This window comes from Mugil cephalus, chromosome 5, assembly GCF_022458985.1.
Source record: "Mugil cephalus isolate CIBA_MC_2020 chromosome 5, CIBA_Mcephalus_1.1, whole genome shotgun sequence".
In the NCBI taxonomy this organism is placed as follows: Eukaryota; Metazoa; Chordata; class Actinopteri; order Mugiliformes; family Mugilidae; genus Mugil; species Mugil cephalus.
The window spans coordinates 14,621,117-14,638,291 of record NC_061774.1 but is presented as its reverse complement, the minus strand read 5'-3'; the positions used below and the strand labels follow the sequence as shown (position 1 = coordinate 14,638,291).

General features: G+C 44.3%; 2 protein-coding genes across 13 annotated transcripts in view; both read right to left on the bottom strand.

Annotated features, from left to right (window-relative positions):
- Positions 1 to 8,786, bottom strand: part of col23a1a (collagen type XXIII alpha 1 chain a) — a 116,134-nt gene extending 107,348 nt beyond the window's left edge. For 6 of the 12 annotated variants that reach the window (XM_047584956.1, XM_047584955.1, XM_047584965.1 and 3 more), the window contains exons 1-2: positions 8,020 to 8,785; positions 7,336 to 7,405 (exon numbers count right to left, since the gene is read on the bottom strand). In XM_047584956.1, coding sequence (XP_047440912.1) covers positions 7,336 to 7,405; positions 8,020 to 8,313 — 364 coding nt within the window. In that variant the 5' untranslated portion in view covers positions 8,314 to 8,785. Of the gene's footprint in view, positions 1 to 7,335; positions 7,406 to 8,019 lie in introns of all 12 variants that reach the window. The other 6 variants (XM_047584954.1, XM_047584960.1, XM_047584963.1 and 3 more) reach the window with 3 other exon arrangements.
- Positions 8,787 to 9,477: 691 nt separating this feature from the next.
- clk4a (CDC-like kinase 4a) lies at positions 9,478 to 16,544 on the bottom strand. Its single transcript, XM_047585747.1, has 13 exons — positions 16,412 to 16,544; positions 15,245 to 15,405; positions 13,473 to 13,710; positions 12,726 to 12,828; positions 12,357 to 12,423; positions 12,129 to 12,242; positions 11,842 to 12,008; positions 11,645 to 11,739; positions 11,397 to 11,526; positions 11,231 to 11,313; positions 11,073 to 11,152; positions 10,888 to 10,978; positions 9,478 to 10,240 (listed from the first exon to the last, which is right to left on the bottom strand). The coding sequence occupies exons 2-13, from the start codon at positions 15,403 to 15,405 to the stop codon at positions 10,043 to 10,045; spliced, it is 1,527 nt and encodes a 508-aa protein (XP_047441703.1). The 5' UTR covers positions 16,412 to 16,544; the 3' UTR covers positions 9,478 to 10,042.
- Between the last annotated feature and the right edge of the window lie 631 nt (positions 16,545 to 17,175).

Sequence of the window (17,175 nt, the reverse complement as noted above, 5' to 3'; positions counted from 1 at the left end):
ATTCCACCCTCTGTTTGGGGAAGGATGGAAGGATAAACAAGAAGCGGCGCTCCAAGTCTGACTCCCCGTTTGTCTGGGTTCACGTCCGGGGATGATATCTGTCTAATAAATCCAGGTGCGTCTGCGTGAGTCCCATCCTGCAGCTGGGCTCAGCCACGCTACATTCCTGATGGATTAACTGGACTGTAAATGCCAAAAAGTCTGATACTGGAAACTTATTTCTGTTTTTGTTTCGCGAGCTGTATCTGTTCTGGATATGTTAACAGATGAAGGGATTGCAATTAAAGCCGGTACACAGGTTCTGTGGAGTATCCTCGCAAACTCCAATATGAAACAGCACTTGATCATAGACCTTTTCCTTTTTTTTTTTTTCTTCCTAGATCCTCCCTGCCCTGCAAACTCAGATAAATGATCCAACAGATTTAGGCACAGAGAGGGATTGTTTGACCTCACGGTGCTGTCAGCCAGCGAGAGGCCACATGGTGGTGTTAAAGAGTTTTTTCTGCTCCCCCATTAAAAGGCTATTCACCTTGTCACCTGCCACTTGCGATGATTAGAGTAAATATAATAATAGTTTCCACATTTGGCACCGCGTCTGCTCAGTGCTGCCCCGTAAGCTGCCGCGACGCCTACGCGCAGGACCATTAAGGCTCGTCCAGAAACGCTGGAATTCCCGAGAAAACATTTAAGCGGAGACCGATTAAGATATTTCGGAAATCTATTCTGGTCTTATCATTTACTTCACTTTAGCGTTTAGCTAAATAAGGAGCCTCGAGGTCAACATGCGATCAACAGTAACTCATTGTTGCAACGTCTCCGTGCTTAAGTCAGTGATGTGTTGAAGGGGAAATAACATCGTTCCATACAATGAGATCACATTAAAATAAAAAGCATATAGAAAATAATGTTGCCCCGCATTTAATGCGAGACCATCTGCTCTGTTAACAGCTCCACAAAACGCCATGGATAATTCTGCGGCGATGCTCGTAAATCAATCCAAGGCTGGAGAAATGAATTACACCCATGTGGTTTAAGGCACCACTCGATGCTTTTGATGCACTCTGAACCGCTGAAAACAATTGGCGTTTTGAAATCGTGCGCATCAGACAAAGCAGCACTGTCTGAAAGGCAGCAAATCAGATGTTCTTCTCCATCAAGCTCCACTTTGATGTCATGTGCATTCGAAATGATTTAATACCTTATACGGAACACGCCTCCTCGAGTATTCCCTGTTGAGTGATCGTAAATATTTCTTTAGTAGCACTTATAATTGAATCTACATTGTTCGCTAAAATAACAACATATACGGGTAGAATGGCTCCTTAACGCTTGTACGTGGAACTTTATTTACATTCGCGTCCTCTCGCGGCGGTCGTGCTGTTGCACTCGAGAAAAGTTATGGTTTATATGTCCTCGCACTCATACAAGAAGCCGCGCAGTGCATGAGAGAGCTTCAGTACTTCCCCCTGTTCTCCAACTTGCCCGGAACAACACAATGGCATAAATATAAACAGGCCCCGTTGCACAACAGTTGGCTCTTTATTTTCCACTGCTGGCCAAGAGGTGATGACCTCAAATCTGATGTCGAAATGCGAACAAGTGAATGGTCTTAATGCGTTTCCTCCTTTACCCGCTGCACGCCATGCCCCGCGCCTTTCATTCATTTTCGGTTCTGATACCTGTCTGTCTGTTCAGAAAGTTGCAGTTTTTTTTTTTTTTTGGGAGAGGGGGGCATCCTGCACATCTTTTTCTTCTGGCTCCGGTGCCTGGCGCCCAGCCTTTCTGCTCCTCTGGGTGTTCCTGAGGTCCTTGCGGGCCCTTCGTGGGCTGCCGACTGGCCGTCCTGTGTCCAGCTGTTTATTTTTCAAAAGGAAGAATGTCGGCCCCGCTGTTAAACACTGTGGTTTCACAAAGCTAACTTTAATAAGAAGGCTGATGAGAGACAGGGGGGGGAGGAGGGGTCTGGATGTGGTTTATGTGTGGGTGGGTAGTGTGCACAGTGTGCGTGTGTGTGTTAACCAATGGTCAAGAGGGGCTGCGCACATTTAAACAAATGTGCAAGTGCACACCTGGAGCGGGATGCAGCTGTGCATAGCTTTAACTTTAACATAATGCAAGTGTTACATTATTATATTCCTAAATAAAACACCACACAGGAACTCTCTCCTGCACAGGAACTAGTGCTCTGACACTCACGTGTAACCAGTTAACGGAAATATCTGACAGAGCTAACATTAGCTCGCTAACGTCGAACCCACTTAGCGCTGCAGAGTCAGTGAGTAAACCTAATTACGATGCTATTGTTTTCTGAAGCAGGAACATTTCAAATAGCCAAAAACTACATATTACCAAAGTTGCATGTGTAAACTGTTGAGTATTTGAGGTTACTGTTACTTATTTTGCTATTGTGTTCACACGGCTCACTCAGGAACCACGGAACAACTTGTGCAGGGTTTTTCATCACCGCTCCTCAAGACCCGTTAACAGATCAATGCGTAAAATCTGTCAAGTTGCCTTTTAACTTTGAGTGACGCGACCCAGTTATGTCGTTTGTCACGAGCTAGTGCTCGCCACACGCCAAAACTCACTGTTGCGTCCACAAATAGACGGTGCAACTCAATCCTGCAGAATAAAGTTATTCAACCAAACCTCCTGAACCCAAATCTACAGGCCCCGCATCAGTCGGCCCGCGACTTCAGCGACACAGACAACTCCAAGCTAAATATCTCCAGCTATGCGAGAGGCAGCATTCCCTTTTCCTTCTACAAATAAACTGAGCACACTCGAGCCCTCTTCCAACTTAGAACAAGATATCAAGGAGAGTCTCTCATTTTTATTCCCTCTCTCTTACAGCGACCGGATGAATATTACAGGCGCAGAATGAAAGCAGCCCGAGGGCCCGAGGGCTCACGCGGCTTTGCGCTTGAGCTGCGTGTTGTCCATATGACAGCGGTGCCCGCCGTCTGCAGTGTAGAGTTGTATAAACGGGAACAGAGAAATAAGGAGGGAAAATCAATGGAGGGAATAAAGCACTTCCTGCGCATCACAAATCAAATCGCACCAGACAAATTACTCATAGACACTTCATGGCATGAATTATTTAATTTTTCCCATTAAAATACTAAACCCAATATTGCAAACTTATGAATTCACTCTCAGATGTGTCATATTTAATGAGGACGCCCAATCGTGCATTGTGTGAACATGTGTTACTCTCAGCTTTGTCTGGAGCAGAAAACCGCAGAAAACATCTCCAACTCTGGAGACTGGCAGACTGACTCCGTGCAGCAGCAGCAGCAGGGCATAAAATATTTTGCATTTTATAAATTGTATATTTTACTCCCTAGTCTCAAATGTTCTTTCCCCCCTCTCCTGCAGCCACAGCATAAAGTAATAAACCACCTGGATATTCTGCCACAGGACACCGTCTTCATAACTGAATTCATACACCGTGAACTGAAACCAATGCAGTCAGTCACTACGAGGCGCAGACGGCGAAACATGTGCCTGCAGACATCAAAACAAACACACGCATGCATACAAACAGCAACACAGAGACCAGAAACTCACACATGTGCACACACACACACACACACACACACACACACACACACACACACACACACGGGCCAGTTGTGTGCCATGACCCAGCAGTTTAGTGCAGCTACAGGCTACAGTGAAACATATCTAAAACAAGAACACTTATGAAAACAAATTTCCTGTGTTTATTGCTTTAAAGTGGCCATTAATGAATCTTGTGCAGGTAGCTGCAAGCTTTCTCTCTGATTTATGACGGCTTAAAAAAACAGAACGCAGCCCTGGAGGATGTTGGCCCCTAACGTGGGTCTCGATCTCCAAAAAGCCGGTTTTCCATCTCCTCCTCCAGGAGCAGGATGCTGGGCAGTGAGAGCGTGCAGCCTAGCGTCTGCATCCGGTGGAGGCCGTTTATTCCCCCCAGACAGGCCTCTTTAACACTAGGGTTTCACGCAACATAACGCATTTCTCAACCTATCAGACGGCATGGGAGTATAATGATTATCCCCGACGTATACGGGACTTTGGAGACGTGATGAATCCAAAAGGAAAGCTGCGCTTTCTGTTGGTATGTGTGAAACATGTCAAGGAACCCCGTTGTGAGCACGCTCTCTCAATTATATATAGATACACACACACACACAGACACACACACACCAACACGCAAATATGAGGGGTCTGGGTTCCCGTTAGGTGTGTTAATGAGCTCTTATCTGATGGAAACTGATCTGACTGCACAGCCAGAGGTCTGACCTCCTGCCCTCGTATACATTAACACCAAAGCCACGCCGTCTGAAGGAGCTCTTGCCGACACAAACAGACACGTTGCTGTGTTTTAAAGTGTTCAGCCAAAACCTATAGCTATCAGCAATCCAAAAAACGCTATATTTGACAAGGGAGTGAAACGTTGCAGGTGATTTTTTTGTTGACGAGAAAAAAATAAAAAACGCAGTGAATCCTCTCAATGGAGAGGCTGTAATTTTTTTTACCCTCTTTGTAAGTATCTATCAACATGTTTTTTTTTTTATCATTTGCTTAGATGTTCCAGAGGTCACCCCACCGTGGGCCCGTGTTCAGCGGCCTGCGTCCTCCTTCACGTTATCTCTCTGGATTAGCAGCGGCTGCATGTTTTTAGCGGCCACTCCCGCAGCACACACAGCTATCAGTGACTGCTGACTGAGTAATATTAATGGGCGTCTCTGGCTGGCATTTGGGTTTAGGGCCGTGCCAACTTGTGGGCAGACTCTGTGCCCCACTAGTCCGTATCAGACCTGTGAAACAGCCTTTAAATTCAAACTGCAGAGAGGACAATGCACTCCCGCCCCCCTCCCTTCTCTCCCTCCTACACCGGACACATTCAGCCCCCCACATGATTCTAATTAGTCGAGGCACCATAAAGCCTGCGTACATTAATGTCTGCGTACGCTTGTGTGCAAGCATGTGTCTGTTGGTGGAACAGGCGGGCGCTAATTGCAAACACCTGAAGCTTGTAAGCAGAGTTGGACTCAGTGACAGTTTGCCTAAGACTTAACGACAGTGCTGCTTCCACGGACGAGGTAAACGCTCCCTCCAGCCAAAGCCAGGGGGGGGGCACAATCTATTTATAGAGACTGCGCCTTCGAGGGTGTGAGCGGCGCGCCCTGCCGTCAAAATACTTACATTTTTCATTAGAGGAATGCCATTCAGTCAGAAGTGCCACTGACAAATTTCAACATCATCATTTCAGGTGCCGCCGCAGGAGTGCTGCCCCCTATTGGGCCGCCGTCTTCGTGCGCGCTTGCAAGGGGTGAGCGCCCCTACGCGGAGGGCATAGCTTCGGTGGCACAAATGCCACTCATGCTGCGTGGTAAGCGTGTCTCTCAGACACGTACGAGCAGAAATACCTTGGCCTGTGATCCCGGCGGTGAGAGATTCAAGTTTCAGGCGGCGAGAGTCGGTGCTAAAGGCAGCGGAGGGTCTCTTCTTACAGCGTCGTGTTGAGAGAGGTGCCTCTGTCGGCCCCTCAAAGGCTCGGGGACAGAAACTCTGGGACACGCATCGCACACGCGGCCACACGGGACCGTGAAACCAACTGTGAGCTCTCAGGATGCAGATGGGATGCGCGCACACACGCAGGCTATAGCGCAGTTCCGATAAATGCGAATTGAAATGTTTTCGTCGCACGCAGAGCACAAACGCACGCACGTCCTTGACAGCGGAAAGAGAAAAGGTTTACTGGTGGAAAAGTCCCTCTTTAGACATAAACACATTTTATGGAGTGATGTTAACAACTCTGCATTGAGCAATCTAACTGCAACAACAAAAAATGACATGTCCACAGGCATTTAGTTGCATCAAAGCCACCATAAACAAAATAGCCTTTTGTTTCAGGAAAAGAAAAAAGCACCACATTTAGAGGCCAGAAACTGAATCTTTAAATAGACTTCTGAATAGCTGCGAAAGAATTGCATTTCAGTGCCAAAACCGCTTGATTGCACAGCAATACAGTGAAATTGACGGGAAAATTGGATGCAACATCTGATACAATAATATGATCTAATGGAGTAATTACAATAAAATTCACAATTCGCAAAAGCACAGCGGGCCAGTAGTAATAGGCAACTCTTCACAGAATATATAAATCTTTAATTTAACTTCCCCCCCAAGTCACTCGGGAGAAATGCACCGTCAGCAAAAAACTACGCCATGAACCAGCACTATTTGGAGCATTCCAGCCTCTGCATTTGGAAGACAAACAGCGAGCACTTGAACATCTTCAATGGCCCGCAAGACAAAACCGGAGAGAGCTTCCCTGGCATGCCAGACTTTCAGACTGGGAAGCAGAATGTGTTGAACGTGAGCCAGTAATTCCCCTCGTGAACACTTTCACCTGTTCTCGTTGTTCGAGGGCTATTCACACCCAGAAACAAAGAGAGAAGGAAGAAAGGGCTAGACGGGGGAAATTCTCCAAAATCTGCAGATAAGCATCTCAGAAATGTGCCTCAAGTTCAACGAAAACCAAAAAAATTTAGGACAAGAAACTGTGTCCAAGCAGGAAAAAAAAAAACAACTAGATTCCATTCGAGCTGCATGTTTTCACGAAAAGCGGGAACACAGGCTTTAGCGAAACACGCACATGCTTTCTGCTGCGGGGCGAGGGGTTTCTCTCGGCAAAGCACAGCGTCCCCTCACATAGGTGAGGCAAACTACTGTGTGCAAATCTGATCGAGAGGCAACGCTGCACCAACACGCGTGAACCATCCGTGAGCACGTACATCACATAAAATAGCAGCTAGACCTGAAATATAAGATAAATGGCATCTATCTTTAATTCGCCGGCATAATGGGGGACTGTTTGTGTAACATGATGTGGATCACACACTGTTCTCCACCCCAGGAACTATCACAAGCCCTGTAATGAACACCACGAGCCAAACGTGGCCAATCTTGGCACACGGCAGCAGCTCCGTCTATTAAAGTGAGCATCCACACACACACACACACACACACACATACACGCACACTGACACAGGGCTGCAGGGCTCGGGCTGGACGTCCCAGAGCGCTGAGACCCCGCCGCCACAGCCCGACACGGGGCTTACGGGGAGTAATCCTCCGTCTCCGCACAGCACAAGAACACTCACACAGACACGCACTCAGGCACGAATGGGGCTGCACCAAAAGCAGACAGACAGACAATCAGGGTTCGCACACTCACATCTACTCTTCCCTGAGATGGAACACTGACGTTTTCAGTCTCGTTTGGTTCGTTTGTGTGTACTGGGAGGTGGCTGGAATGCTACGAAGAAAAGAGATGGGTACCTGGAGGACAGGAGCACTCCTGGCCAACGTCTCGCGCTGTCCGCAGCTTGGGCATCAGAGCCACCACTTTCTGCAAATACACCAGGAGAGAACGTTTAGTTTCCCGTGTTAATGTATCCTCTGCGCGACACATCTGATTGGTTTTACCGACACAAATGGGAATAAACTGCACTTATAAGAACATCAAATAAAGTTGAGAATAGTCATTAAAGTTTTAGTCAAGTTAAGATAATCCTTTAATTTGTCCCACAGTGGTGACTTGTGGTAATCATTATGAGATCATGATCTCCCTGGCATTGCATACAGCTCTAAAAAGAGAAGAGTTTCCTTAATTTTTTTTCCATGTGATGAAATTATAGGCTGGTGTCTATCACCAGTGGTTATGTCACCCCATAAAGAGCAGTGACCACGTACTAATTAGCCAGCTGCGTGCACATCAGCATGCGCGTCAGTTCCCCAAGGTCGTGCATTAAATGAGACTGTTTTTTTTTTGTTTTTTTTCTGGGAGAATAATTGGGGTGCAACTGCCAGAAAACGTGAATTCGTAAACTTGACTGCACATGTTCCTTGTTTTTACGCACGGTTTACGCGCAGGAGAGCGGAGGCTTCGTCTTTGAGATTCACAAACACCACACATGCATCAGCGAGAAACGACGACTGCTGTGTACAATAAACAGTGCGTACCTCTTCCACGAGCTGCCCTATCGGGGTGCTCAGCTCTGAGATAAGGGTCCCGTCCTCGTTTAGGAAAGCCATGTGCGGGGGCTGGAAGACGGTCGCTTTGTCCATCTCCTTCTGCAGTCGGTTCTCCAGCTGGTACGTCTTGAAGCTCATCAGCAGACACACGGTGATGGAGCTCACGCACATCAGCGAGCACAGAAAGATGGGAAACCCTGGCAGCCATCGCTGGACCGCGGACTTGGGGGCACACTGACACACCGGTTTACTTTCTCCACTGGAGTCTCTGGCTGTATCCATGCTGTGATCCTGCTTCAAAGTCCCCTCGCTTAAGAGAAAATAACCAAAACAGCTTGTTTTGTTGATGTAGCTCTGCAGCCAACGTGTAATCGGATTCCGCGGACTAACTAAGCGGCGCACCTAACACATTCAGATCACGGTTCAAAGCGTTGCCTTAAATTAGTCTTGGAATAAGAGGCAGGACCAGTGCGCACCGGGTTTACGCCGTGCACAGATGGGAGTGATCTAGATGCCAACTACAGCAGAGGCGCTCCTGACATGCAGGTCGTTGTTTCCTGTTTGGGAGTATCCTAAATGGATGCGCAAGTGCAACTACCAATGGATCCAGTTGTTTGCCTTTCTAAAAAGTTGCGCTTTCAACTGGTTGAGATGCGCCCGCCCTGCTGACCACGTGGGAAGGCTGCAGATTGACACCGGTGAGTGAGACTGATTTGGCTTCACAAAACTGAGATCACTTCCAAGGACGTCAGGTCGGAAGGCTGCGGAAAAGTTTCCGCAGCTCAAAAGTATTATTCATAGTGTTTTATTTATTTATTTATTTCCAACCACATTTATTCTAGTCCAATGAAAATGATAAAGGCAACACCGCGGTGACTGATGGACATATTTCTTCCTAATTATCGCGATAAATAGAGAAAACGGGTGAATGAATTAGGATCTTTTTTAATGTGATGACTATGAGACTTGCAAACACATAATCAATCAATTCTGGAGTTCGGCAGCTCTGGTTAAACTTTAAGAGGCTAGTGTAAAACTAAAAAGAGACATCACAGAAAAAAGCAGGACTTGAATCGTGGTATTAAAAACTGTAAAGACAGTAGACTTCTATTCCAACTACATTAATCTTTTAATGTCGTCCAATTTTATGTACAAATTTTTAGTTTAAATTATCATAATTTTATTCTTGCATTCATACAATCGTTTTTTTTCCAAGCTAAAATTCCACAAGAGTAATTCAGGTCAACAATCTGCCCCCAGTATTACCATTCTTAAATGCTGAAGTAAAGGACTGAGGTGAATGATCTGACCGGCTGGTATGATGGTCTTCAGTATCCGGACTCCTGTGGTAATGTAAAGGCTGTTTACTGCCACCTTGTGGATTGATTTTTCCACTGCATCTAATGTGACAGAACACGTCATTCACAAAAACACAACACCGCCATGTCCTCTGTTGTCACGTTTATTGTAAATGTATGATACTGCAATAGTTACATAACCAGTCAGTGAAAAAATATCAACAAATTCTATGTACAAGGATTTTCTGCCCACAATAGCTTTTTTTTACATCAATTCTACATTAGTTGGTGGTCGAGACTGCCGGATGAAAAAATGTCCTCAATCTGATCTGCGATGATACTTATACCCGACTTCGCAATGAACAGAAACAATGAAAAACAACTGACTCATTAATAGAAAATAAAAAAAAAAAATCAAAACACCAGTATATGCTCAGAAGCAACTATTTAAATTACAACAGCAAATAAATAGACATCACATGGAGGAATTATTACACCAAACATGCCACTGATGTAACTTGATGATTGAGACTAAACACTAGTTTAGGGAGAGGACACAGCAAAGCAGGGCAGTGGACTGATACAGTCACTAAAGTAATGCCTCTCCTGGAGAGTCACGAAGTAGAGACTGGCACTGAGCACAGTGATGAACGTCATGGTGACAGCCAGGCCCTGACCGAGGGTACAGGTCAGAGGTTTACAGGTTCAGCAGTTCATTCTTTTTTGCTGCTGCTACTGCTGCTACTGCTGCTGCTGCTGCTTTTGCTACGGCTGCTCTTGTAGTAACAGGAGAAGAAGGGATGTCTCAGAGCCTGCTCCAAACTGAGGCGCTTGCTTGGGTCATACTCCATCATCTTCTCGATCAGGTCGAAAAGCTGCCGGTGGTCTTCGCTGTGAGACACCATGTAATGCTGAAGGGAAGAAGGACAAACATCAGTCACATCATACAGTTACACGTCTAAGTCACCAAACAAACGGATCAGGAAGACTGACTCCGTCATTGGCTGCAGACAGGAGGACTAAGCAAACTGACAGACAACTTCATCGTCTCAAAGAACGCTACAGGACATCTCTCCTGCCTCAAGCCATCTGTCTGAACTCCTCATCTGTATGTAACTATGAACACTGAACAATTGTTTTTGCACATGGTTGTGTGGTTACTGGTTGTAAATTCACATCATTAGTGGATTTTTTCCCCCTTTTTATAGTAACTTTTTTTTGTTGTTTATTTTATTTTATCTATGGTGTCAAGTGCCTTTACAATGCTACTACAACTGTGTAATTTCGCAGTCTGGGATCCATCTGATCCAAGTGACTATAATAAACACACTGAAGTGAGATGTAATGAACAAATCAGAAAGGAACCCTGTGGTAAAAACCCCTTTGAGTTTGTTTACTCTAAAGTCCATCAGATGTTATTTCGGTGTCATTCTGAGGAAGCCGTTTTTAGCATCATTTAAACACTTTTGTGTGACATCTTTCCAAGAGAGACTTGCTGCTGCAGCAAATCTTACACACAAATGCGTATCAACACCTGGACACCCAGTATTTCCTTTACCTTGAGGGGTTTGCAGTGCTTCCTAACGTATCTCCCAGCAGAGCTGTGCATGTCCCAGTCCAGTTTGCAGCGGTGAACATATCGTCGTTTCCTATACAACACAAAATTATTCCGTTACAATACAATTCAAGTATTTTTCCAGAAACTAAGAACATGAATAAACTTGTCTATGAATGAACACGCACTTGGTTTTTTCCAGGAGGTTTGTGGGGATGGGGCCCAGGACTCTCTCCATCATAGCGAGATGTTCTTTACTGTCGTGTGTCTGAAAGATTAAACATCAATAAGCTTTATGGTAACAGAGAGAACTGTTTATTTGTTGTTGCTCTTTACTGCCACCCACCTGGAACAGAGTAGATCCAAGGTAGTACTCAATGAGTATACAACCTACACTCCAGACATCACAGGAATGGTCCCAGCCCAAATCTGAAATGCACAAGAAAAACTAAACACCAAGTCACCACTGAGGGATCTCTCTAAAGTTTTAAGTACTTTCAACAGCCTCTTACCTAAGATGACTTCAGGAGCGCGGTAGTGACGTGTCGACACCACAGAGGTGTGGTGCTCGTGATCGTACGTGGCGTTGCCGAAGTCAACAATTTTCACATCTGGGTTCTTCAGTGTCCGTTCATCGCGTTTCTGAAAACAAGACAGACACACAGTTCACGCTGCTGCTGGCACAAACAAAACATTCTGGACCTTTCCGAACAGAGATTCACGAATGGCGACTTTCTATATAAATATTTGTAAAACTTACCAAGTGGCGGTTGTACTCCATGTCATAGTCGGAATCTATGAAGAGAATATTTTCCGGCTTCAAGTCTGTGTGAGTCAGCTTGTTCTTGTGCAGAACTGAAAGACAAAACCGCATACATTTAAAAAACAAGCTCCGTTGTTTGTTTTTGAACAAACTGTGGAGTCTGTACACAGACCCTGTATGTCTGGATTACTCACATCGCACCGCTCGGATGATCTGGTACGCCATGTGTCTGATGTGTTCAATGGGGAAAGGCTGGAAGTTGTTTTCCTTGAGGAAGTCGTATGTGCTGAGGCCAAGCAGCTCAAAAGCGATACAAACGTGACCGTGGTAGTCGAACCAGTCCAGCATGTACACACAAGAGCTTAAAAGGTGGTGGGAGGAAAAAAACAGAACATAAAATGTTAAAGTCCTGCACAGCAAAATAAAACATTTCCTTTTTGTCACTGTCTCGTAGACATGTTTGTGTTATAGAGTTACTTACTATCGTTTATCAGAGTCGAGGGACTTCAACTGTTCGAGCACCTGTACCTCAGACATCGCTGCCTCTCGGTAGCGGTCTATGTTTTTAATGATCTTCAAAGCCACTCGAGCTCCACTGAAACACAGAAAAATTCAAGATTGGATTTTAATGAGCTAAAATCATTTACCTACGAGGGAGCGGAAAATGTGAAGACAAAGTCTGAGTCGACATTAAGATTGTTATACTTACTTTGAGTGATCAATGCATTCGACGACTTTCCCAAAGGCACCCTCTCCTAGAGTACACACAATTTCATCTACAGAAAATAGAAAGTTTAAGTTAGACACCAAGCACTGACAAAGTGACACTGCCCTTTTGCTGATTCACTGCCTGATGCTACATGTTTCTGTTTAGCTACACTACTAGAACTGGTTTCTGAACACTGGCAATCAAGTCAATACTACATGTGTTAACTGACAAGCAACATCTAGCCAAAACATTTAAGACTACTGGCCCAAATAATTCAATCTTTAAATAAATGTTTGGAAATAAAAACCAGTCAACAAGAGAGTGAGAGACAGAGTGAACAGTAAGAAAAAAAAGGTATATATTCTATACATCTCGCTCTCAGCATGTCTCCACTGTGATAGATGAGGTGACCCTCGCCATCATCCTCAACACTCCTGGATCTTTTCCTGCTCCTGCGGTGATGGCTCCTCCTCTGCACCGGAACCGCCGCAATCCGCCATCACATCAATAACCCATCAGTCAGCCAGCACCCGGCCACCACAATGCGACATCGTCATTCATTCAACCAGGCCAAGGGGGGGAGGTGTAGGGGTGGATAGATTCAGCCCGTTCAGTAACACCGCCAGGCGAATGGACGGAAGGACGGAGCAGCAAATTCAAATTCAGCCCCGTCAGAGAAATTGGGCGGCAGCCACCACATAGTGTGTGTTACAGAAGAAAAACATGGCAACAAGATTTTCAGATGAGAGACTTTCTCAGAGTAGTACAGAAAAAACTGAACTTGATTCACAATATTCTTTCTAGCGCTTCTTAAACAGCTTCATTTTTTTTTTTACCATCACAACTGCCCACTAAGATCTCAGCACAAATATTGGGTCCACTTTTCTCTTGAAAATCTATTAACACTCACAATCTGTTACTTCCTGAACCCACATGTCCCCTTGACATTAATGAAAATCATGCTTAAAAGTGAGGAGTAGGAGACACACACAGACACACACACAGAAAGACAAAGAGACGGGTGTGAAGCATTGGCTAAACACCACTGATAATGACCCATACGATTTGGTGGTACAGACAGGGAAGCAGACGGAGAAGAGAAGGAGGTTCCCGTACCGAGGGAGAGTGACGAGAGGGGGTATGTCTGCGCCTTCTGTCTCTGTGCCTGTGACTGCTGCGTCTGCTGCGCCCACTACGCCCGGATGACTTGCTGTAGTGGTGCCAGTCACGGTCCCTGTCCTTGCAGATGCCTTCGCGGCTGTCGTCATCACAGGCCATGTCCGAACCGTGGTCCCAGGTGTGTCCTTCCCGAGAGTCCAGTCTCTGGTTCAGACTTCGAGTCTCCAGGTAGTGCCTGCAGACACGGATGGAAAACAAGAATTAGAAAAAGTAAGTCAACTGAGAACAGCCCAGTTTCTTGTCTCTGATCAAACTCTAAATGAAGCCTGGATTTCTCTTTGGTGATAGTCCTTCTATTGGCTGACACTTTATCTCCAAGACTTTTACGTAACGTTTGTAATAAGCAACACCCAGCTTCTTGTTCAATGAGAGGCTGCAGTTCTGAAAGGAATTTATTATACCAGATCCGGTTACAACAGATCATCACTGCACAAGCGGTACTTTCAGGAGGGTGCAATCATCAGCATGTAAAGCCAAACATTTGGTAAATTTTCATATTTATACAAGCGGCTCCTTAGCAACCCAAAACAGGCCTTCCTTAAAAGAGCATTCTCCTTGACGTAGTGTCACACTGGCAGATTCATGAAAAGTTGTCAGCACTGCCTGGCGATGTGTAATACGATCTGAAATTCTACCCATTCCGATCTCGGTACAACAAACATTAACACCTATGTGGTACAATATCTTCCAATGCAAAATGCAAAGATAAAAACATTGGGTTTTACAAAACTGCTTCCTTCCTGCTTTCTATTTGAATGCTGTTTTTTTTGTGCTCAGCAAGGTTGCATTCTCTCTTGAAACACACTCCCAACCAGCAGGTTATATTAGCACTTAAGCATCTAAAAAAGACCAAGAAACCTCCAGGGCATTAGCACCCTGGTGGTGTCAGTTATCTTTCCAGGCAGGAGTCTGCCTCTCTACAGAATTAAAATTAGAGTAGACCTTAGAAATATCCAACCCAACCCCATGGGACATCATTCAAGGCCACAAAAAAGTAAACTACACAAACGCTGTCCTGCTTAAATGTTTACTAGATTAACTGAAAATAAAAGTTAACCATTCGTTCACAGTGGCTTCACAGACCACAGTAGAGAAAAGTGACCTGAGGTTGCAGTTTACTCATTATCCATTCGTGCAACAAAACATGGCAGAAATAGTTAACAACTACATTGTTAAACTACGTTTAAAACTGTTGAGTTTCTCTCCCTGTTTATTTGGAGAGTCACTCTTCCATTCTTACATATTATTGAATTGCATCAATCCAAAACATCCATATGCTTCTTTAAAAGTTGTAAAAGTGCATATCTACTAGTAGTTAATGGGATGTACACACCACAACAGTAAGACTGCCTTTACAAATAGCTACTCCCAAAATTAAACACCACGCACACTAGTGTAACTTGTTCTGCAAAGATGGGTACTAGTGTTATTGGTGTATGTTCAGTATACATTATTTTCTTAAAAAGGTCAATAAAATCCAACTGAATACAATTTAAGTGGAATTTAAGGACTACCAAAATATGCTCCATATAATAAAACTCTTTACCAATTTCAGAAGCACACGGGTCAAGAACTGCAGTTCCTCAAATGGCCACCAAGTCTGCCCCCTAGTTTGCTGTCTAGCTCCACCTCTTTTATTTAATTTGCTATATTAAATGTGTACCCGACAAAACAAAAATTTACTTTACACAATTAATACTGATACTTGCCCCTCGTTAGTCTTATGGTGACGGTGAATTCTTCTGGACTTATTCTCTCTTTCGCTGCTGTGTGAATCACGTTTCCTCTTCCGGTGACACTCCATCCTCTCCTCCCAGCTGTACTCATCGAGCCAGACGCACGGGGAGCGCATTCGCTTAGAGTGGCGCATCTGGAAGAAATAGAAAAGAAACACAAACATCTAAGACACTGGAAGGACGACACGGGTCACTAAATTCCCTTCATGCATCTGCGGCATGAGTTGAAGGATAACAAATGGCTTTCTAGAGATATCCCCACCCCCACCCCAGTAGCAGGCAGCACACGTGAATGCATGTAGTTACAAAATCCATAGGGTAAACAATAAAGCACACGGAGCAAAACCTAAATATAACCAGCAACTACGTTGATAAACATGATAATTTCAGTCGTTTACTCTGAAAATATAATTTATTGTGTTTTTTGGCGTAAGCTTCACGTGCGTGATTTACAGCTGTTTATTAATGCAAACACCTTTATTTTATTAGACCTTCGGGCGAACATAACAGCCGACCTGAAACCGTATCATTGGGTTTGACGAATTACGAAAATAACGAAGTTAAAACTTCGGGCTCGTCGTTTCCGCATTATTAACGACAGTTACTCGTGAAGGCCCCGTGGGGTTTGGCAAAGCCCGTATCCACTATTAAACTACAATATTTTACGTAACGGGTTTGAAAATGAGCAACTGATTTTTATTTAAACTAGCTACTTGTAAATGAGTGGTGAGTTTATGCTCGTAACCAGGTAACTGATAGGAATTAACAGATTAAGCAGGTCGTCGTTGTCCTTCCGCTACGAAGCGTTTATGTAACGACAGTTAGCTTAAGCAACTACATCGAAAAAAAATGAAAGCCTGCCTGTCACGCTCTGCACAGACAGAGCTGTGCATAGATACATACATGCATGCATACATACATACATAAAATATATATGTACATATTCAGTTATATATACAGATGACAACATTTCTCGTAACTAGCCACGCATAATTAGCCAGACAAACATCTGCCATGTTGGCGAGACGTCGAATTTCGGAAAAGCTAAGTGGCTAACGTTAGCCAACACAACAAAAAACACCCAGAGAGACGTTGGCGGAATAAATTGATAATTGGCTATGATCCAAGAATTGACCATACCTTCGTTTAACAGTTGGAGTGTTAAAACGAGAAGATGTATTCGTTGTATCAAATTTATGAACAAAGAAACTGGAAAAACACCTCCGACGAGTCGTCCTCAAAGATGGCGATCTTCCCTAGAATCTGATGGAACGTTCTTAAACTGCTTACATGACGCAACGCATTGGCAACGCCCCCTCGGTGAGAGATGTTGTGGGTTAATTTTTCCCTGAGCTGAGTCTTTCAGGCACAATCAGGCAGCGTCCGCTTTCAGACTGAGACAATGCTCATGCACATGCTGGTATCTAGTTTACAGGAGCAATTGGGATGATTATTCCTTTAATCCCATATTACTGATGACTTCACCTCATCCTCCAACATCACAAGAAAGCACAACAGCGACTCCAATCATTTCGCAGACTCGGAAAAATCGAAAATCGTCCAGTTCACCTCAATCTCATTTCATTCTACTAGGGTGCCTTGGAAAGTATCCTCACTTAAACAGTATTTCGTCCTTCTTTGTGGATAAATAATCTTGAAATTATTTCTACATGAATAATTTAGGATATTTCTCATTTACAACCACACTCAGGCTTAACGTGTAGATATTTTCAAGTTGTCTTGAGGGTAACTATATTACTATACATTTGATTTTGCTTTATCTTTTTTTTTTTTTTTTTACTATAATTATTCAGATTTAATCATATCCATACACCAATAATCTTTTCCCACTAATTTGATGCATTTATACATGCATCAGACTTAATGTTGATTTTGGTAAAATA

Bases quoted from the DNA above. Each gene is read 5' to 3' on its own strand.
- clk4a (XM_047585747.1), bottom strand. From the start codon at position 15,405: ATGCGCCACTCTAAGCGAATGCGCTCCCCGTGCGTCTGGCTCGATGAG. The intron at 12,829-13,472 runs GTACGGGAACCT...GTTCCGGTGCAG, and splicing joins CCTCTCGTCACTCTCCCTCG to AGGAGGAGCCATCACCGCAG. The intron at 11,314-11,396 runs GTAAGAGGCTGT...TGTGCATTTCAG, and splicing joins CGCTCCTGAAGTCATCTTAG to ATTTGGGCTGGGACCATTCC.